General features: G+C 38.0%; 1 protein-coding gene across 1 annotated transcript in view; it reads right to left on the reverse strand.

The window, feature by feature from the left end:
• The window catches only part of LOC102433592 (calcium-activated chloride channel regulator 4), a 38,873-nt gene extending 18,631 nt beyond the window's left edge, over positions 1-20,242 (reverse strand). The window contains exons 1-7 of the mRNA XM_006093928.1: positions 20,084-20,242; positions 10,871-11,011; positions 10,579-10,726; positions 7,248-7,356; positions 5,447-5,624; positions 4,877-5,095; positions 2,497-2,724 (exon numbers count right to left, since the gene is read on the reverse strand). Of these exons, the coding sequence (XP_006093990.1) occupies positions 2,497-2,724; positions 4,877-5,095; positions 5,447-5,624; positions 7,248-7,356; positions 10,579-10,726; positions 10,871-11,011; positions 20,084-20,242 (1,182 nt within the window). The remainder of the gene's footprint in view (positions 1-2,496; positions 2,725-4,876; positions 5,096-5,446; positions 5,625-7,247; positions 7,357-10,578; positions 10,727-10,870; positions 11,012-20,083) is intronic.
• Between the last annotated feature and the right edge of the window lie 2,538 nt (positions 20,243-22,780).

The following is a 22,780-nucleotide window of genomic DNA, read 5'->3' on the forward strand; positions in this document are numbered from 1 at the left end:
TGCCCCCTGGTGGTCAGTGTGCTCCCACAGGAGGAGCACTGCTCAGCCAGAAGCCAGGTTCATGCTAGCAAGGGCAGCAGTGGTGGTGGGAGCCTCTCCCGCCTCTGTGGCAGCACTAAGGACCCCTCAGGGGATGTCTGACTGGGGCTTAGGCCCACTCCCTGCAAGAGGGTGCAGGCTGGGCTGAGAGAACCCCCCCACCCCAGTGCATGAATGTTGTGCACCAGACCTCTAGTATCTTAAATAAACTAAAACATGAACAAACATATATTTATTACTCCATTATAAACATATATTTATTACTAATGAGGTAATTGATGACTATAGAGATGAAGAATCATGCTTAGTGTTACAACTAGTAATGATAATTAGTTTTAAGTAGGACTTCATGCTAGAAAGCTACACTAAAATGCCATGCAATTTATAAATGAGAGAGATTTAATAGGGTTGAGAATAGCAGGAAATGCTACATGAAGGAGCAAGAATTTTGAAGAATTGGTAGAATCTTAACATGCAAAAATGAAAAGAAGGGAACATTTTAGGTAGAGGAATTGCCTGGACAAAGGAACAGAGGCTGTTAGTGCATGGTGGGCTTGGAGAACAATGTGTGCAGTAATTGGGTTAGAGCAGTGGTTCCCAACATGGGGCACACGTCCCACAGGGGGGTAATTTGATTTTGAAGGGGGGAAATTCGAGAATAAGTTATTAACAGTGAATTTTTTGGTTCTAGGGCCTCATACACAGTATGTAAATACATATTGTGAGATATTTATGCATTTCAGTTCTCTATTATATGTTTTGAGACTTTATTTGCTACCTTTTCATATCACTTCATATTATTATTATTATTCTTTTTAACAATTTCCTAGTGACTTCTTCCTCAGTACTTCAGCTGTCCTTTCTTTCTTTTATTTTTCTCTTTCATGAATGCCATATTCTTTGGAAGCTTGTTCAGACCAAGTTAATGGCCTTTTAAACTTCCTCCACATGAATATGAGTTCACTTTTTGAATAATAAGAATTATATGTCCCGGGGGGAGGGGGAATCGGGATTTTAGAGATGCTTAGGTGGAACATGGCCAAAAAAAGGTTGGGAACCACTGGGTTAAAGCATAGGGCATCAGAAAGGAGAATTGAGAACTATAGGCTGGAGAAAGAGATGAGAGCAGTTTTACTGAGGGGGTGATAGACATTTTGAATAGCATCAGACTGAGGAATTCAGATATAATTTTATAGACTGTGAGGGAAGCATGGAGATTTCTAAGCAGGAAAATGACACGTTTAATATTAATTATAAGCTCAAGATACAGTTTGGAAGAAAATAAGGTTTATAATAATAGTTGTAAATTATATATTTACTGTGTAATATAATAAATATTATTCTATGTATGTAAATATATAATTGCATTTAATTATCATGATAATCCTATGAAGTAGACATTCTTATTTGCCTATATTTGTAGATAAGGCATTGAAAGTCAAAGATACTGAAAATGTTGCCTAAGACCACAAAACTGGTAAATAGCAGTCAGTACTTTGATGTCAAAACTCATGTTCTCACCAGTATTCCTTACCCTATGACTAACAGTCCCTGCTACATCTGCTTAGTAGATAAACTTCAGATTATCTGAGTGTCACAGAGACTGAAATGAGGATTGGCCTAAAGTAGAATCACACCATTTAACTTGTTTCATTGCCTTAAAAGTTGATGACTTTGATGCTCAATCACTCATTTATTTAATTAACATTTACTGAGCACTGACTATTGCAAGGTAAAAGAACATGTAAACAAACCATAAAGTTCCTGACTTTATTGGACTTATATTCTAGTGGCATTCTTATCTATACTAATAAAAGGGTAATATGCTAATTAGACTGGACATCTTCCGGATGTCCTTCTGGACATAGCCATGGTGGTGGGCCCAAGGCAGCGGTGGTTAGGGCGATCAGGCCAGCAGGGAGGGCAGTTAGGAGCGACCAGGCAGGCAGGGGAGCAGTTAGGGGTGATCAGGCAGGCAGGCAGAGGCACTAAGGGGTGATCAGGCAGGCAGGGGAACAGTTAGGGGCATCAGGCAGGCAGGCAGAGTGGTTAGGGACAATCAGGCAGGCAGGCAGAGTGGTTAGGGGCAATCAGGCAGGTAGGCAGGTATGCGGTTAGGAGCCGGCAGTCCTGGATTGTGAGAGGGATGTCTGACTGTTGGTTTAGGCCAAATCCCTGAGGGGTCCCGGATTGGAGGGGTTGCAAGTTGGGCTGAGGGACCCTCACCCATGCATGAATTTCATGCACCGGGCTTCTAGTAGTAATATATTTATCCATCAGTTTATTCATTGATTCACTGACCCATTTAGAAAATCAAGTGACTTTTTAAAGTTCTTAGTTCTGTATTTCTTAGAATTATTTATGTTAAAATTAGTGAGTAAGTATGTGCAGCAGCACTAATAGAAAAATGTTTTCATGATAAAAAACAAACTATACTATATGCAGTATGATTTTCACCTGAAATGCTGCTTTAATTCCAGCGCAGATGGAAGTTCCCCCACTAGCTGCTGTAGGCAAGCTGTTCACGAGCATATTTCTTTCGTTGGTGCTTATTATTTGGATTAGCTTACTTTTGATGTTGGCAGTACTATCGAAATGCACCATCCCCACCCAGGTTCCATTTTGAACAGCTTGTAGCAGGAAATATTTTGCTGCTTGATTCATTCGATTTAGGCGGTTATAACCCTAAATGAAAAAGGACAAAAGAAAAACAACCAATTGGTTTTGACTGGAAAATAAGAGTAGATTACATAAAATGAGTAAACAGAATTTAATAAGAATTTTCTATTAGTAATTGGTGTCATTAAAGAAAGCAATTTTTAATTGATAAAGTTTAAAAACATAGTTACATGTATTATGAAACATATGGTAAGGAACACAGGCTTTTAACTAGAAGTGATTCTTGGCTGCTTAGCACCCAAATTACAGGTGCAGGTTTGGGGTTTGGGTTGGAATTGAGGGGTGATGACTCACATCTTAGAGACTTCCTAATTACTCCTGGGATGTCAAGATGTAATCACTCCCTATGTCCCACAATATCAAACCAGACTGTCATGGACTCCAACTAGAGACTGAGATCTCCCTGCCCACTGGAGACTAGACAACTCAAAAGTTAAAAAGTTTCTTGAGTTGCAGCAAATTTCTGAGAGGCTCTGTTCCTACTTCTGCTCCTAATCTCTCCCCAACATTTCTCCAGCAATAGGTTAATTGGCATTGGTTCTGTGGTAGCCCATTAAGACTCAATCCCTCTTACCAAGGTGAATGCCCAGGAAGTAAATCTCTTCATACATTTCCCTTTCCAATCCCTCAACACCAACTTATCTGTAGTTCCTCCCCTAACACATGCCAAAATTTCCTTCTAAACTCTCTAGATCCAAGTCACAGTGAGAGACTTCTTCAGCCCCAGCTCCTAATCTCTCCCCAACATTTCTCCAGCAATAGGTTAATTGGCATTGGTTCTGTGGTAGCCCATTAAGACTCAATCCCTCTTACCAAGGTGAATGCCCAGGAAGTAAATCTCTTCATACATTTCCCTTTCCAATCCCTCAACACCAACTTATCTGTAGTTCCTCCCCTAACACATGCCAAAATTTCCTTCTAAACTCTCTAGATCCAAGTCACAGTGAGAGACTTCTTCAGCCCCATCTTTGAGGGCTCTCTTTACCACTTTGCTTTACCTTTAAACCAGGCTCTGTCATCTATTCCCAACGACACCTCCTAGAACACTTCTATGTGCTGGTGTCTAGCACTGATGCTCTTTCTGAAACCCTGTGCTGTTGTGGATGATTCTCTGCCCTTTCTGTAACCACGCAAACCCCCATTTGTTGAATACATTCTTTTTGGTCTTCAGTATGCTCAGTCCTGTCTCAAATGTGCCATTCTTCTGGATGCCTTATCACATTATGCCTGCTCTTTAATAGTCCATTCATTTCAGTAATTATTTATTGAGCACCTATATGTGATAATCCCTGTTCTAGACAAAAGGGAGATGAAGATGAATAAGAAATGGTTTCAAGTACGAGAGGACATGGTTTCTAGAGGATACGGTTCCAAGTCCTAGAGGAGCTCCTAGTCTAGTGGGAGAGAAATGTGTAATTTCAATATAATATGTAGAATAGAGGTTTGCACAGTTTATTGTGGAAAACCAGAAAAAGGGCTGTTAGCTCAGCCTGGAAGACCAGTCCATCTCCTGCAGGAGGTGGGCACCTGTACCAAATTTTGGAGGAGGAATGTGAGTTAATGTGGTAATTGGGAAGGGAAAGTTTTCTCTGTGAACCCTTCAAGGATATGGGTCTTTATTCCTAGAGCCTAGCACAATGCCTACTGTTTACTAAGTGATAGAAGGCATAAGTGGCTGAATCTGACCATAGCTTCCTTATGGTGGTGCTTTTTGTTTGTATCTTTGATCATAAAGAGTCACTTTATAGATGATAAATAAGGTTGACTCTGAATGGAGTTCAGCGATCCACTGTATCCTCAAGTCTGTCAAGTATTTCCAGGAAATCAAAGAGGCGGGTAAGAAAACATTTCTGTATTTCAATCTCTCCTTCTGATCTTCTAACTTAATCTTTACTAATGGGTCTAAAAGTTCTCCTCAGTAAACCTTCCATTTTCTGGAAAAAAGAGTCTTTCATGTTAAGTCTTTTCAACTGTATTGTCATCCTGCTTTCATTACAATATTCACTGCCCATCCTGAGGTTGTAATCATAGGACATGACGGGTCTTATCCCACCATGCAATTTAGAACAACCCAGGTGAAGGTAGTGTTCAGAGTGTTCTTAGGAATTCAATCATCCATTAGTCACTATATTTAGGAAAAATGGGCCCATGAACATACCCCCATGCTTCCAGATTTATCAAGAACCAAGCACAGTATTCTATCTCTGATCCTTAGCAATGAGAAGACAGGTGAAGGGGGTGATTCCACCATAGGTGTGGTGTTTTTAAAATCCTCAGAGTTGCTGATCACCTCCCATGTGCTTCTGAATTCGCACTTCTTGTTTTGTAGGCTTGGAGCTTCTTCATTATGGTTTTGTTTATTACAGAATTTAACAACCTAAAAGGTTAATAAGATGAAAAAAAGTGTTACATATGCATTTAAACATTCAACATAAACATAAACATTTAAGCATTTAAAAATTTGATAAAAATAAAAAATCTATGCAAATAGGCGTTTTGTTTAATGAAATTTGATTCATTGAGGAATCATAGAATACTAAAGTGGATTTTCAATGGTAGTAATAATAAATAGCACTAGTTGAGTACTTATTATGTGCCAGTCAATGTTCAAAGAACTCTGTATTAATACATTTAATCCCTCAGGTCACCTGCACAGATATTTTATAAACGTGATAACATGCCCTTTGATTATAAATATACTATATGAACAAATAATTGACATACTTACAGAAGTAATACCTTGCATAAACATTATGGATGTCTTTTCAGTTTGATCTTTGTCAGGGAAAAATTGACAATTTTTTTCATATAGTTTTGTCTTAGGATCAATTTTGCATTTATTAAATACACAGCTATTTCCTTGACATTTATAAACTCTGTTCACACCAGTAATACCTGTGGAACACCTGAAAATAAGTGACAGTTAGTCTTTGAGGCAATCTAACCAGTAACAACTTTTTGAAAATCTTAAGTGTTTCTATTCACAATGATCCTTATATCAAGGTTTTTATTCTTATTTGACAGTAAAGTGTAAGGATTTCTACCAGAGCAGTTCTCTAAGAAATTTCAGAGGGAAATTTTAAGTGGTATTCCCAGTGTATGTAATGGCTGAGCTATCTGCTGAGATTAAAATGTTGCTGCTGACCTGTTAACACTGATGACTCTAGGCTCCCCTTTTCCAAACATCTCTTCTGGCATCCTTGTGGAAGTAAATGCATTGCAGGCATCTGGGCAAGATAACTTAGAAACCATTTACTCTTGGTACCACCTTAGCTTAAAATTCTTTATAGATTTCCCTCCACCCCCAAAGCTACCTCTAAAACAATGGGATGTGGCATAACTATAAGTATTTTGATTATTCAAGGAGCATTTTTATCCAAATGAAATTTGGCCTGAAAGAAAGATTGAAGTATTGCCTAGGACAGTAAAGAATGGTGGAGGCATTTTAGACATAGGTTTTGTTACATGGAATTGGCCACAGGTGTCAGTGAGTATAACAAACATGCTGGCGTGTGAATATATCCCACCTATCCAATGTGTTTCCAATTCATATTTAAGAAACAATGGGGGGGATGAGGGCAAGTGGCTGGGGGGTAGGGGAGGCCGGGGGGAGGTCAATGGGGAAAAGAAGGAGACATATGTACTACTATTTGTAATACCTTAAATAATAATTTAATTAATTAAAAAAAACAATGACTAACTTTCATTCAGTAATTTAGAGAGTCTCCTACAAATATGTATGCTATTATTGCCTCAAAACTCAGTGAATATAATGATGTTATCTCTACTAACAATCATGATGAATTTTGCACAGTATAAACTAGACATTTAAGGGGAATATAATGAAACAAATGTAATCAATGTAATATTCTCTAAAATATGTATCCTGAAAGTGGTGCAATGGCTAATAAAGGGCTTTCATTGAAATCATATATCTTAGAGTTTATACATTTTTGATAAGTCCCAAGCCCCAGCAGGGCATTTAAGATTGAGTAAACTGATGGCAGACAATTTTAGATAGATTTCCTCCACCCAGTCTGCACTCTTGACCTCACAACCAAGAGGATTATCTGTTATTAACTGTGATGTTAGATTGGTATTTTAATGTGAATTTTATAAATCCTAGGAAATTTCTGTTATGGTTCCTTGAAGCTGGTTGATTTTTTTACTCAGCCTGCAGTTACCACTATTTATTAACCATTTTTCCATTCTTGTTTTGATCTTCCAGCATATAGTACAACCCTTTACACAGAGACCAACTTTAATGTAAATGAATTCTGGTAGCCATGGTGGAGAGGTATAAAAATATATCAACTTGGCTTCCAAATATTTTTGAAGTTATGTGTATTTTAAATGGGAAATTAGCCACTTTTAGATACATTTTCTTTTTTTTAAAAGGACACTGTTTTTATGTTATAATGTCTATTACCTGCATTGGGACAAAAGAATGATTGGCATTTCAAATAAATATAAATCAAACTAAGGAAGTGATAGCCTGAAGTAACTGAAGAAAATGTAAATGATCATGCCTTGTTGCTTCAATTCTTTTAGACGAAGCACTGTAGAAAGGTTCATCGTCATTGTACTCATCAAAAACTCCCCAGCGGAGATGGGCCCATTCATGGACAAGTAGTCTGTCTGTGGGAAAATATTTCAAATATATGATCATAATTCAAGCGACAAAATTTGCCCTTCAAATATTTTAAGCAATGGGTTTTTAAATAAAAATAATTATATTTAGGTTTTAAATAACTGCCAATATTTATATTTTGGTTTGTAAAAAAGCATATAACATTATATTGAATTATAATATGGTATATAATATATTATCTCTCTATAATGTTAAATCAACGAAACTTTTTTTGTGTATGTATGTATATGCTATGGACAGAATAGACTGGGCTTTAGGTTTTGGTTAATGGGGGTGGGGAACAAAAATCTTACATATTATAATGGTTTTTTGGTTCTACAAAGTTCACTCCTACTAACAACATAAACATATAGGTAAAATTTGTGGTACTAAAATTTCATGATGGCACAATTAAATGTTTAAAAATGTCTACAAATGTTCCTAAGGCATTTGATAATGAAAAATAAAATCTATAGCTATAGATTATATATAATGTTGAGGCTATCTAAATGAAGTGATTAATTTATTATATGAAATTAAGTTTTATTAATTATATTTTCAACACTATACTAGGTACTAGGAAATATAAAGATGAGTAGGATGTATTCCTTTACTAGAATAGACTTAGAAGGAGTCAGAATAAAAAAAAATGTTTTCTAATAATTTCAGGGTAAATGGAAGAATAAAGGTACACCCATAGCTTGAAATGCAGAAAGAAAAAACAAGTAGACTTTTTGCTTTATCAATATTAGGAAAAACTTCAAATGAAATAGAAATGGAGAAGGAAAAGATGGAAATATAGTCTGTTCTGCTACCATGTGTTTCTATAACTCAAATGAACTCATGAGATCCAAAAATTAGAGGAAAATGTCAGTATTATGCAAAAGTCATTTTTCTTCTTTAAGTCCTTGCTACTCAAAATGTGTTCCTTGACCCACCAGTATCAGCTTCATGGGACAGCTAAAAGGAATGCAGAATCTTGGTTCTACTCTAGATCTACTGAATCAGAAACTGGTCCCTAAGTTATTCCTCTTAATTTTTAAAATTTAAAAGCACTGGTGTAAGATTTTCTAAGCAACTGGAGTCAGATTAGTGATTTTGGAATTATATATAACCTTCAGTATAGGAGGGGAAAATACCCTTCATATCACTTAAATTCCTCAGATCATAAAAATTTGGTGAATTTTAAGAAAACATAAAATTGCCTGCACCTTGGCTTCCTTTTTACAGTGGTCTACTCTTACACTTGCTTTCTTCACAGCTCATGGCAGGTTGCCCTGCCTCCCAAGCCCATCTTAATTTGCTAAGAAAGTAGAGTTCGGATCTCACCACACACACACACACACACACACACACACACACACACACACACACACACACACACACACACGTAACTATATGAGGAGATGTTATGCTACTTAGCTTGATTCATTATGTATATGTATAGCAAATAAACATGTTGTATACCTTAAATGTATATAATTTTTTATTGCAGGAAAAGCATCACTGCAGGAAAAGCATCACCTCTAACAGAATTTCATTCACATCTATATCATTTTCTCAATTCCTACTAGCCCTGTTCTCATTTGTGTGCTTGCATCTGTACTTTTAATATCTACTATGATGGCAGCTTCCAGCCAAACTGAGCTATGGCCAAGATTGTTTAAATGTTCTTTCCAGGTACTTATTGCTATTGTTGTTACTATATTTATTACAAATTGCATATATTTTGAGGACTCTCTTCTTAATCTTGTTGTTCAAGAGCCATGTTGTTTTTAGAACATTGTTTTTCAGCATGTGAGTTTTTCACAAACACATGTATCACATTATAGGAAAAGCTCCTGTCTAAGAATAAGGAGGAAAGTTACCCATTATGGAATAGGGCTGAGGTGGGGGTATGACAAAAGAGCAAGAGCTCAAGTGGGGATGTTAGCTTTAAAATGAGAGAAAATCCTTCTTCTCTAATATAGGTGCAGGTAGACATGAATTTGGAAGTAGAGAAAAAGGTAGGGGTTCTATTTCTCAATCAAGGCATCTGTTGATTGATGGGATTGAAAAAAAGTGGCTACAGATCTTGAGAAAAATGGTACAAGTTTTAGAACAGCTGCTTAGGAATGAGAAAGGGAGTTGAGAAGATGCAAGTACAACGTTGTTGAGTAGCTGTGAGGGCTTCACTAAGTTTGAAAAATGTATTTTTGTAATGATACCGATTAGCTTTGTAATTTTCTTTCACAATCTTGAAAACATTAACAGGAGCAAAAATAAACTAGCTGGAAATTTAGTAGAGAGGATTTGGCAAGTTGAATGAAACATAAGGATAAGAGTGGTGAGGGAATTGAGCTATTTACACTTTGCTGGACCTGCCATGTAAAGAAAATATTATAGTTAGAAGGAAGCAAAGGTTAGAGGTGCCAAGAGGAAGAAATGTGATTGGACTAAAGTATGAGGAGAGTTAAAATTCAGATGGCATGAGATGATGGAGCTTTCAAGACTGGTTGGGAAACAGGTAATGAGAACCAGGTTTGAGTGTTTGACAAAAACAAGGGACTTAATGAATGCTCATTGAAGGGATAGTGGAAGAGAGGTGATCTTGGGGTATGTGGGTTCAGGAATGTTTTCCTGTGTAGTGATATGTGAAATGATGTGCTTTAAGTTCATTTGACCCAGGACCTTAACTTTTAGACTGAACTAGATGAAATTACCATTTTTTATAGGTAAAAATGATTACTAACAGACAGGTACATCTAGTTCAACCAAATAAGTTGAATAATAGTATCAGCAATTACAGCCCCTGAGTGTTTTCTCTTGGCCAGGAACTGTAATCTTGTCTCTTTTCAGCTTTTCACACATCTGCCTTCCATTAAGGTGGCATGTGATTAATATCCAGCTGTGGAGAACTGGAATATTAAGATTTGAAAAGTATGCTTAAGAAAAATATTTATTATTATTGCCCTGTGTTCAAATCTCTGTAGACTCTACTGAGAACAGGTGCATGGATTACCTAATTTAATATTCACAACAATTCTATACAGTAGTAGTTCCTCTATTCACCATTTTACAGGAAATAAGCACAGAGAGTCTAGCTCACTTGTCCAAGGTCACATAGAGCTGATAAATAGGGGAGCCAGGATTTGAACCTATAGATTCTGGCTCTAGGGTTTGTACATTTAACTTGGGTACACATCTGCTTATTGGAATCATTGCAAAATATATGTTAACCTAATTCTTACCTGTTGGTCCATATTCATTTTGTTTTTTTCCAAGTACAACGTCAGGGGTAAAATGAATGTATTCTCCCTTTTCTTCACAGGGTTTGAATTGCTTGGTGTATGGTTCATCTCTATCTGGCAGGGTAGGTGGTGCAACTAAAACATCAGCCTGAGAATGTTTAAAAAGATTTTTAAAACATCAGAAATAGAAATGATAACATTTAGTCAGAAAAAACTCTAAAACAATCAATTTGCAGTTCAATGGAGGAGCACCAGAAGATATAATATTTTAAGATACTTTTTTTATTCTTACATGTGTGTAGCTTTCATGTTTTGGTCTCTTGTATTGAGGCTTTTCCTTCCAAGTATCAGGAATTAATATTGATACATTTTTGAAAAAAAATCTTCTTTCTGTGGCTTCAAATAGGTAAGTAGAAGCTGCAGTCACCATGTCCTGTTATAAAAAAATATATGGCAGTGAACTGAATGAGCAGAGGTTCATTACAGGCATTTCTCAGATCAAGAGTGGATAGAAAAAGCCACTGACCAGTGAGCAGAGTCTCTGCCTTAGAATTCCAACCCTGCCACCTTTCAGTCCAAAATTATAGCTTAATCCTTCACATGTAAAGGTTTTGGGTTTAATTCTGCATCGAAAGGCAAATGCTTCTATTTAGTGTTAAGAGAAATTGCATACTATGATAGACATTAGAGTCATCTATTTGTTTCCAATGCTGGCATTAGCACTTTCTGGGTGATAGGTTTTGGCCCCCTTAAATAATGCTCTGAACCTTAGTTTCCTTATCTCTTATAAGGACCGCGCGCTAACCGATTGTGCCACTGGAGCTCCAATTTCCTTATCTCTTAAATAGACTATTACTACCTACCTTTAAGGTTGGCATAAGCATGAAACATGTGCTCTACACATAGTCATAAAACTGTTGATATCATTACTGTTCATAAATCTAGTAGAAAATAGCCTTATTTGATGAAAGTTTAGAACAGTGTGTAGACATGAGTCATAGGAGTGGTTTTTTATTACACATCCATTCCCCTAATAGAAGCAGCTTGGTTGAGTTGGAGCCTGGGGGTGGGGTGACGGAAAAATTTATAGGTAGAGCTTTTTGATCATAGACATAACTTGTTCCTCTGTTATCAAGGTGAAAATAATATCATCCCATATTGCTCAGTATCCTGAACCCCATAATGCAATGATTAATAAGAGAAATAGTCCCACCCTAGAGCTTACTATGTAGTGGGGGAAATAGATGAATAAAAGGGATTTATGGTGTTTTAACATGATCAAACCCACTGAATAATTAAGCAATCCTAGGTGCTAGATGATGATGTCAACCTCGTCATCTTGCTGGCAACATCCCAGTCTATACTGATATTTTTTTCAAGGAAGGATCTTGTCCTCTGTGATACTCCTGACCTAGCATAAGCCCAGGATAGCACTGTCCTTCAGGAATTCCAGGGCTCTATTTTATTTCCTGTTGAAGACAGGCCAGGGTGCTGATTCACATGTACTGAAAAGAACAGCAAACTGATTGGGTTCAGAGCCATGAGTTCAGAGAACTGAAGGCCCAGAAGACTAGCTGGGAGTCAGGAAAAGAGCTTTGAAGAGCTCCTGTGGTAGGTTGGAGGTTACCTCATCACTAGCCTAAAGCAGATGAAAGAATTCTCTACCTGTTCCCTAAGGATACACCTCCCACCCCCTTCCTTGTGTTTTGGGATATTTAGGTCTCAATGGATTGTTATCTTCTGCTTGAAGTGATTGCTCTCTCTTGTGCCTATGGGATAAAAATGTAAATGGTGATTTAACTCACCAGGAAGAAAAGGACGAGGACTGAAATAAAACCAGAATGAAAGAGGAAATGTTACAACTGATACCACAGAAGTACAATGGATTATATGAGACAATTAAATGCCAACAAATTGGACAACCTAGAAGAAATGGAAACAATTCCTAGAAATATACAACATACAAAGACTGAATCATGAAGAAATAGAAAATCTGAACAGACCAATTACTAGTAAGGAGATTGAATCAGTAATCACTCCCCTGCCCAAAAGTCCAAGACCAGACAAATTATGTCAAACATTCAAAAAAGAATTGGAGGAAGGAACACTTCCAAACTCATTTTATGAGGCCGGCATAATTTTGATACTGAAACCAGATAAGAATGACACAAGAAAAGAAAGTTATAGGCTAATATACCTGATGAATATGGATGCAAATATTATCTATGACACTCTAATAAACTATTAGCAAACTGAATTCAACTATACATTAAAATGATCATACACCATGATCAATTGGGATTTATTCCAGGGATCCAAGAATGGTCTGACATTTGCAAATCAAATAACATGATATACCTGATTAACAAAATGAAGAATAAGAATCATATCATATCAATAGATGCAGATAAAGCATTTGACAAAATTCAACACCCATTTGTGATAAACTCCCCGCAAAGTGGGTATAGAAGGAATGTGCCTCAAAATAATAAAGGCCATGTATGACAAGTCCACAGCTAATATAAGTCTCAATGGTGAAAAAATAAAAGCTTTCCCTCTAAGGTCAGGAACAAGACAAGGATGCCCACTCTTGCCACAGTATTGGAAGTCCTAGCCAGAGCAGTTAGGCCAGAAAAATAAATAAAAGACATCAAAATCAGAAAGGCAGAAATAAAACTATCACTATTTGGAGATGGTATGAAATTATATATGAGAGCACTAAAGAATACACACATACACACAGAAAAAACTTGTTGGAACTCATAAATGGATTCAGTAAAGTTATAGAATACAAAATCAATATAAAGTATATGTTTCATTTATATATACTAATAATGAGCTATCAGAAAGAGCAATTAAGATAATCTCATTTATAGTTGCATCAGAAAGAATAAAATGCCTAGGAATAATTTTAACCAAGGAGATGAAATTTCTGTACACTTAAAACTAGAAGACGTTGATTAAAGAAATCTAAATGGTAGAAATAAATGGAAAGTTATTCCTTCCTCATGGATTAGAAGAATCAATAGTGTTGAAATGTTCATACTAGCCAATACAATATGTTATGCCCAGATTTCAGGATCCCCAAGAAACCACATCAGGGAGCCAGCCAGTCCGATGCAAAAGCATAAGAGTCTTTATTCGAGCTAGCTCGGCTCCCCCACCTTGCCGACGCAGCGACAGGAAGCAGAGAGAGATAACTCTGTGTGGAGACCGGTTATATAGGGGGAGTTGGAGGAAGGGGAGGAGAAAGGACTGTGCTCTGCCGATTGGCCAGGCACAAGTCTGTGTCTTGTTCCTGGGTGTGGCTAGTAGAGGCTTAGACTTCCGGGAAGAAGCTCCTTGCCAAGCAGGTGGCCAAGATAAGATGGAGCACTTACCCTGGGGCAAGGTGGAGGGCGTAGCCCTTACCCTGGGGCAAGGTGGAGGGCCTAGCCCTTACCCTGGGGCAAGGTGGAGGGCCTAGCCCTCGCCCTTTCACAATATACAGATTCAATTCAATCCCTATGAAAAATGCCATTTTTTTTTCACAGAAATAGAACAACTAATCCTAAAATTTTTGTGAAAACACAAAAGATCCTGAATAGCCAAAGCAATTTGAAAGAACAAAGCTGGAATCATCACACTTCCTGATTTCAAACTATACTGCATAGCAGTAGTAATAAAAATGTATGGTATTGGCATAAAAGCAGACACATAGTTCAATGGTAAAGAATCAGAAGTCCAGAAATAAACCTGCACTTATATTATCAATTAATTTATGACCAGGAGCCAAGAATATACACTTGTGCAAGGACCATCTTTTCAATAATTGGTGTTGTGGCCCACCAGGAGTGGCTCAGTTGGTTAAGCATTGTCCTGTGCACCAAAAGGTTGTTGGTTTGTTCAATCCCAGGTCAGGGGTCAAGGCATGTACAGAAGGCAACTGATCAATGTTTCTCATATTGATATTACTCTCTCTCCCTAAAAATTTCCTCGGGTAAGGATTGAAAAAGTACTTTTGTTTTAATTTAAAAAAAATGGTGTTGGGAAAACTGGAATACCCATGTGAAAGAATGATACTCAACCACTATCTTACACTATATACAAAAACTAACTCAAAATGCATTAAAGATCTGAAACTATAGAACTCCTAGAAGAAAACATAAGCTCTCTGACATTGGTCTTGGCAATAATTTTTTTTTTACACCAAATAGCAAAAAAACAAAAACAAACCCAAACAAAGAAACAAAAAACAAACTAATTGAAAAATAGGCAGAGGATCTGAAGAGACTTTTTTCCAAAGAATACATACAAATGGCCACCTGGTACATGAAAAGTTGCTCAATATCACTATCATCAAGGAAATGCAAAGTAGGACCACAAAGAGGCCTTATCTCACCCCTGTAAGAATGACTGTCATAAAAAAGATAAGAAATAATAAGTGTTGGCAAGGATGTGGAAAAAAGAGAACGCTTGTGCACTGTTGGTTGAAATGTAAGTTGGTGCAGCCACTATGAAAAGCAGTCTAGAGGTTCCAGAAAAAACTTAAGAATAGAACTAACATTTGATACAGAAATTCCACTACTGGTTATTTATTAGAAGTAAATAAAAACACTAATTTGAAAAGATATATGTACCCCCATATTCATTGCAGCATTATTTACAGTGGCGAAGACATGGAAGCAAACTAAGTGTCCATATATGGATGAATGGATAAAGACAATGTGGTATATATAAACAGTGGAATATTATTAAGCCACTAAAAAGAAGGAAATCCTGCCATTTCTAACAACACGGATGGACCTCGAGGGCATTATGCCTAAAATAAATCAGAGAAGGACAAATATGGTACAATCTCACTTATATGTGGAATAAAAAAAGAAAAACAACAACAACAAAAACTGAGCTCATAGGTACAGAGAATAAATTGGTAGTTTTCAGATGCTTTTGGGTGGGAAAGGTGGCTCAGTGGGTGAAGGGGTCAAAAGTTACAAACTTATAGTTATTAATAAGTCATGGTAATAAAATGCATAGCTTGGTGACTATCCTATCTAATAATAGACAAACATGGTAATTAACCATACCTCCGCTACACTTCCCATAGGCTAATCAGCAGGAAATGCAAATTAACACTTGGAGTGCGGGTGAATTTCCCGCCAAAATATAAGATGGCTCTGTCTTTTGGTTTTGTTCCATCCACCAAAAGGGTGGATTACAAACAAATATTTGGTAATACGCAGTTACAATCGGCCCGAGTTTACACGTTTCCCGCACTCCACCGCAAATCTATATGAACCGAGTTAAAGACGGCTCCCGCGGAGTACGCGCAATTCACGCGAGCCGACTTAACTCGTTTCCCGCACTCCAAGTGTTAACTGCCAACAAAGATGGTGGCTGGCAGCCACGCAGCTGAAGCGAACATGAGGCTTGCTTGCTCCAGTGATGGAGGAAGCCAAGGCTCCCCGCCTGCCGCGGTCCAGCTCTGAGCTCTGGATGCAACAATGTTGCAATTATAGAAGCTAAACAAACCCCAGATACCTGCTTTCAGCCACCACGGCCTCAGAGCTTAGAGTGGCAGTGATGGCAACAGAGTTTCAATTATAGAAGCTAAACAAACCCAGATACCTGCTTTCAGCCAGCCATGGCCTCAGAGCTGGAGGTGGCTCTCAGCTCCAGTGACAGCGATAGAAGGTAAATAAATCCCAGAATAAAAAGAAAAAGAAAAAAAAAGAGGCTGGGAGCTTCAGTCGCCCGCCAGCCTGAAAACGGCCCTCAGCCCCTCACCCAAACTGGCCAGGCACCCCAGTGGGGGACCCCCACCCTGAAGGGGGTGTGACCAGCTGCAAACAGCCATCAGCCCCTCACCGAGGCTGGCCAGGCACCCAAGCGGGACCCCCACCCTGATCCGGGACACCCTTCAGGGCAAATCAGCCGGCCCCCACCCGTGCACCAGGCCTCTATCCTATATAGTAAAAGGGTAATATGCAAACTGACCCCAACAGCAGACCGACTGGGAATGACTGGTCACTATGACACACACTGACCACCAGGGGGGCAGATGCTCAATGCAGGAGCTGCCCCCTGCCGGTCAGTGTGCTCCCACAGGGGGAGCTCTGCTCAGCAACAAGCCAGGCTGACGGCTGCCAGTACAGTGGTGGTGGTGGGAGCCTCTCCTGCCTCCTCAGCAGCACTAAGGATGTCTGACTGCAGCTTAGGCCTGCTCCCCGCTGGCAAGTGGACTTCCCCGAGGGCTGCCAGGCTGCCAGAGGGATGTCTGATTGCCAGCTTAGGCCCAATCCCCTGGGGAGCAGGCCTAAGCCAGCAGGTTGTTATCTCCCGAGGGTTCCCAGACTGCAAGAGGGCACAGGCCGAGGTGAGGGACCCGCCCCCCACCGCCTGAGTGCACAAATTTTTGTGCACCAGGTCTCTAGTACAAATATAAAATCATTACATTGTACACATGAAATTAATATAATATGTCAATTATATCTCAAAAAATTTTAAAAGGTATATATGGTGGTCTGAATTATAGTAACAACTGGAAATGTAAGGTTGTTAATATACAGTTGTGTGGACTGTGCATTGTATAACTCCAGAGGATTTTATTTACTTGGAGTCTGCATGGTCCTTTAGACATTCTTGAATAGTGGTTTGTTCTCAGGTCATGGAGGTATTTCAGAGACCCTATATCAGATGACTGTGATCTCCTGGAGCATAGTAGGGTGGCTGATAATTGTTCCCTCAAGTTTTTCAAGCAGAATTCCTATAATATTCATTCTAAATTGTTTCTCAGAATTCCTATAGTATTATATTTGTATTAAAGAAGATTAAGATATCAGTGTTTCCAAAACTACATACTCTCAAACTAAAAAGACATAAATACAGGAATAAGGAAAGTTGACAATTGACATCTCATGTCATAAATTATGAATTGATTCATGATAAATTTTATCGTGATCAGATATTATTCCAGGAGTAAAGTTATGTTCACATGTTGGTTCACTGGTTACATAAAAAGAGTGATTTTTGTCATCTTACACAAGCCAGAACTCAAACTCCGGTTTGTAAGTCTTCAAAACCTATGTATGTACTGGATCTCTGCTCTGATTGTGCTACTTAGGAAAACCTTGAAAAATCATTTAATTTCCCCAAACCCCAGTTTTCTCTTTTGTAAAATATGGATGATAGTGTTTTACATGCTTTTCTGATATTGTAAATGCAAGGACTTTGTAGAGGACTGAATGAATGTTAGGAAACATTGTGTAATCTAGGAATGTCTGTTAACAATTGAATTTTTAGCTATGTTTTCAGCAGAGGACCATTTTAGCAATTCTTTTTACCCCTACAAATAAGTCTTCCAAATGCTGATTTCTGAGGTTCAGAAGTATTTGAAACTGATCTACTGTCCCTGGACACGAAGAAGCCATCATTCAGAATCAGCTGCATTAACTGCTATTCAAGCCTGTGTTCTTTAGTAATGGATACTCATCTTCCCCTGGAATTCAAAAGGTATCAGTAAGTGACTTTTTACTATGCTACAAGAGTTTATACAGCCTGGGAAGTGTGGCTCAGTGATTGAGCATTGACCTATGAACCAGGAGGTCAAGGTTCGATTCCCAGTCAGGGCACATGCCTGGGTTACAGGCTCAGTCCCCAGCAGGGGGCATGCAGGAGGCAGCTGATCAATGATTCTCTCTCATCATTGATGTTTCTATCTCTCTCTCCCTCCCCCTTCCTCTCTGAAATCAATATATACTTTAAAGAGTTTATACAGAATGAGTGATAAATGGCACCTACAGAATCACCTGCTCACAATTCAGGTCATGCCTATCAGTGTTTGCTGGATAACAGTATCCATGCAGAAGGCTAAAACAGTGAGCATAAGGCCACAGGAGGAATTGAATATAAGGAATTAGTAGATGTTGATGTCAGGGACAGGGGAAATCTACATGGCTATAACACCAATCTCTTCATTACAAGGAATGTTACTATTGAAAGAACCTTTAGAAATACAGTTCTTGGTTCAGTTCTGTTATCTTTCTCTTCACTGTCCACACTACCTAATGAACTCATTGGTTCTCCTGGCTTTAAATATCACCTACACACTGATGACTCCCCAATTTTTATCTGCACCCAGATTTTCCTCCAGTACTCTGATTGCTATCTCCATCTACGAGGGTATATAATAAGCATCTCAATGCAAAATATACCTAACTAGCTCCTGATATCTCAGCTGCCAGATGATCTTTCCCATCTTTCCAAGTGTATAGGCCAAAACCCTCGAAGTCTTGTTTGACTCCTATCTTTCCTTCCTACCTTCCCCTACTCCACATACATCTAAATCATCAAAAAATTTGTCTATGACACCATCATAATATGTTCAGAATCACACCACTTTATAGATCTCTACCAGAATATCCTTGTTCCTAATCACCATCACTTCTCCTCTACAACAGCTTCCTACCTGATGTCCCTCTACACCTCCATGCTGTGCAGAGCTTATAAAAGATTAGTGACAAGTGGAAGCTTTTTACTGAGTTTCCTCAACACTATAGTCAGTGTGATTTTAGAACATGTATGAGGGAGCACACCTCTCCTCTGTTCAGAATCCTTCTGTCCACGCAGAGTAAAAGCCCAATTTTTTCCATGGGCCTGGGCCATGCTACCTCTCCAACTTCAGCTCTCCCACCCTTCCTCCTGCTCATTTACAGTTGTTTCCTTGGTTCAAATAAGCATGCTATCACCTCCATGCTGCTGCTTCCTCTATTCCGTACCCAAGATTTTCAATGGGCTTCCTCCCCCACTCATCTCAGGTCTCTGCTTGGAGGTCACATCAACATTGAGGCTTTCCCTGTCTTCCCGACATTCTTCCCCTATCCCACCCTGACCAACAGTGTCTACCCCACTTTGCTGGTTTATTTTTATGCCATAGCAACTCACCACCAACTGTTCTGCTATACATTTACATGTTTAATTATCTGTATCTGAAAAGAATTTACACTGCATAAGGGAAGGGGCTCTTTCATTCACTGTTGTCTTGCTATAAGCATTCAATAATTGTTTAAAGAACAGACAAGTCCAAGGCCTGGCTGGGTAGCTAAATTCGTTAGAACATTGTCAAGATACACCAATGTTGCTGATTCAATCCCTGGTCAGGGCACATACAAGAATCAACCAATGAATGAATAAATAAGTGGAACAACAAATATGTGAATATTTCTCTCTCCCTCCCCCACCTCTCTCTCAAATCAATACATTAAAAAAACAAAAACAAAGAACAGACAAGTCCAACTGCTCATTTACACATGAAGAAACAAGGTCACGGAGGTCCTATGCCTTGTATTTGGTCTTATGTTGAGACAGTGGAGAACCCCGTGTACAGCCTCCAATTCCCACTGCCCCCACTGCACATGCTGTTTTCAAACTTTCTGGAGCATTCAGAAGTTTCTGTAATGTTTATTAACTACTAACTTTTTTTCCTTTTCTAGAATTCAAACAGAAGAAGATCCCATTACTTTCTTACCTTTATTTTTTCAATTAGTGCTTCATTTTCTGGCACACCAGGGTTTATAGCAATGATGATGCCTTCATAGCCATTGTTATTCAGCCGAACAAAGGAAGTATCAGACCCCTGCAGCAGGTATAGGACTAAGAGGCAGACAAAACTTCTGAATAACACCATTGCTCCTCTCCAGTTGATCTGGCTGAAGGGGCTTTGCTAGTCCCTTCTCTCTTTGTATATATACTCCTAATCCTTATAGGTGGGGCTGATTATGGGTTGTAGACTGCACAAAGATCATGTTACATATGAGACAAAATATTTGAACTTACGTAATCATTTTATTGTATGTTACTGTAAAAGTGATAAGAAAAATAGAAGTAATCCGATCATTTTATAAAATACATTCTCAATTTTTTACTTGGGAAGTTTTTTCTATATTTTCTAATTTTGCTTAATTTCCTAAATATGAACATATACTTTGTATTTTCTGTAGAGTACAATGTGAAAATTAATAAAATTTCATAATGAAATGAATAGAAGAAATGATGCTAATGTTTTTTTCAGTTTTACAAAGCAACTTAATTATTTTAAATATTTACCAAAAGTATAAATAATGGAAGAAAATGTAAGATTATTAAATGTAAATACCAAATTAGGTAAGATGTCTTTGAAATATAAATTAAAAAACTTTAAGTACTTTGATAAATTAAGGAAGAATTGATAAAGTTATTAGAGTAAAATTTTAACAACTCCTGCCCAGAAAATAATGAATAGAATTAGCTTTTATATAAGCATGTCAAAAAAGTCTGATAGAATGTGGACTATAACTAAACAACAACAACAAAAAAGAGTCTGGTAGTGTACTGGTTTCTTTGAAAGCAGAATGAATAATATTAGTAGATAATATTTATTTGGTGCCAACCAGGGCAGAGATTCTTTCACTTAATCCTCACCACAACTCTCTAAGGTTAAGAGAATATGATCTGCATTAAGCATGGGGAACACAGAGTTTCAGGAACTTGCCAAGATCGAGTAGCTCATAAATGGCAGAGTCAGGCTCTGTACCCAGCATTCCTACCCTAGTGTCCATGGATATAATTACTTCACAATAAGGCAATGCTGTTTTATATGACAAATAATATAATACGACTTTCTAAAAAACGAGGAAGGGAGTCACTTTAGGAGTTGTGACGATAAATTAAGAATGTCTAGTCCTAAAGCAAAATTATCCAGAACTCATTAGAAACTCAAAGGAGAACTAACCAAAAAAAAAAAAAAGAATCATAGAAAGAAAATATCTTTAAACTAAAAATTCAAATAGGAGGATACTTTCTTTCTGTCTCAAATGGATGTTTTATTGCTGTGATAAGGAAGGGTGGAGTTCACAGCTGAATGAGTAACACTTTTTCAAGAGCCACAAAAAAATGAGATTTGTCCTTTCCTATGTTAAATTTATCAACGGGAGAAGTATCTTGTATTCCTCACAGAGATAATGAATATGGCAAGTCAAGAAAATGGGATATTAATGTTATGGTTTTTTTCTTTTTAACATCTCATCTCAGATTCTTCTCTTCTCCAAGAATTTAGCTGAATAACTCTGAATTCTTCAGGGAGGGTCAGACTTCTGATTAACTATGGCAACACAGAGGTCTCTTATCATGGGACTTTTAAATCGTGGGTCAGTAACATGCTAATAGAGTAATAATAGCCAATTTTTTTTCTCATGAGAAGAGGATTTGGATTAATATTATTGAGGCAGGAATATGGTCTATGATTTCATGGAAAAAATACTTGGGATATTTTCATTTTAAAAGACGAAAGCTTCTTTTTGAATTGCAAAGCAGTTACTCATCCTTATGTAATTTTCTGGAGGCAACACTGAATTCTATTATGAGTTATTAACTAGTTTTAAAATTTTATCTTTATTGTTAAAGTATTACAGATGTCCTCCTTTTCCCTCCACTCCTGTCCTCTCCCCAGGCCTTCACCCCACTATTATCTGTGTCCATGGATTATACATATATGCATATAAGTTCTTTGGTTGATCTCCCCCCCCCGCCCCCCCCCCCCCCACTTTCCTCTGAGGATCCTTAGTCTGTTGCATGCTTTCATGTCTCTGGATCTATTTTGTTTGTCAACTTATTTTGTTCATTCGATTCCACATATAAGCGAGATCACGTGATACTTGTCTTTCTCTGACTGACTTATTTCACCATTAACACAGAACCTGGGTATAAATAGGTTGGGATTCATTGGGTGAGACTACATTTCCTCCTCCTTCTCATTTGGATCTCTCTGTCCGTGTGTTTAATCTATCCTAGCTTCCTTGTGCTAAGCCTCCTGTCCTGCCTTGTAGAGGTAGATCTGGAAACCAGTTTCTCTTTCCTTGCTACTAGTGACTTGTATACATCATTTGTCCACTCTCTTTTCTGTATCTCCCTCTCTACTGCCTTCTTACTCTAATCCCTTTTCATTTTAAAAAAGAGAATCTAGTAACTTAGATATAGTGTTTCATGCAGTGACCAGTTTGGAGTACTTCATCTTACTTGACCTCTTTGTAATATTTGATGTTGATCATTCCCTCTTCTTTGAAACTGCCTTTTTTCTTGGGGAGACAGACTCCTGATGATCTTTGTAAGTCTCTGGCTGTTCCTTCTCAGTCTAGTTCACAATGCCTCTTCCTTTATCCCCCATTTGAGTGTAGACTCTTCCCAAGAG

The sequence above is a fragment of the Myotis lucifugus genome, unplaced genomic scaffold (genome assembly GCF_000147115.1).
Source record: "Myotis lucifugus unplaced genomic scaffold, Myoluc2.0 scaffold_126, whole genome shotgun sequence".
Lineage (NCBI taxonomy): Eukaryota > Metazoa > Chordata > Mammalia > Chiroptera > Vespertilionidae > Myotis > Myotis lucifugus.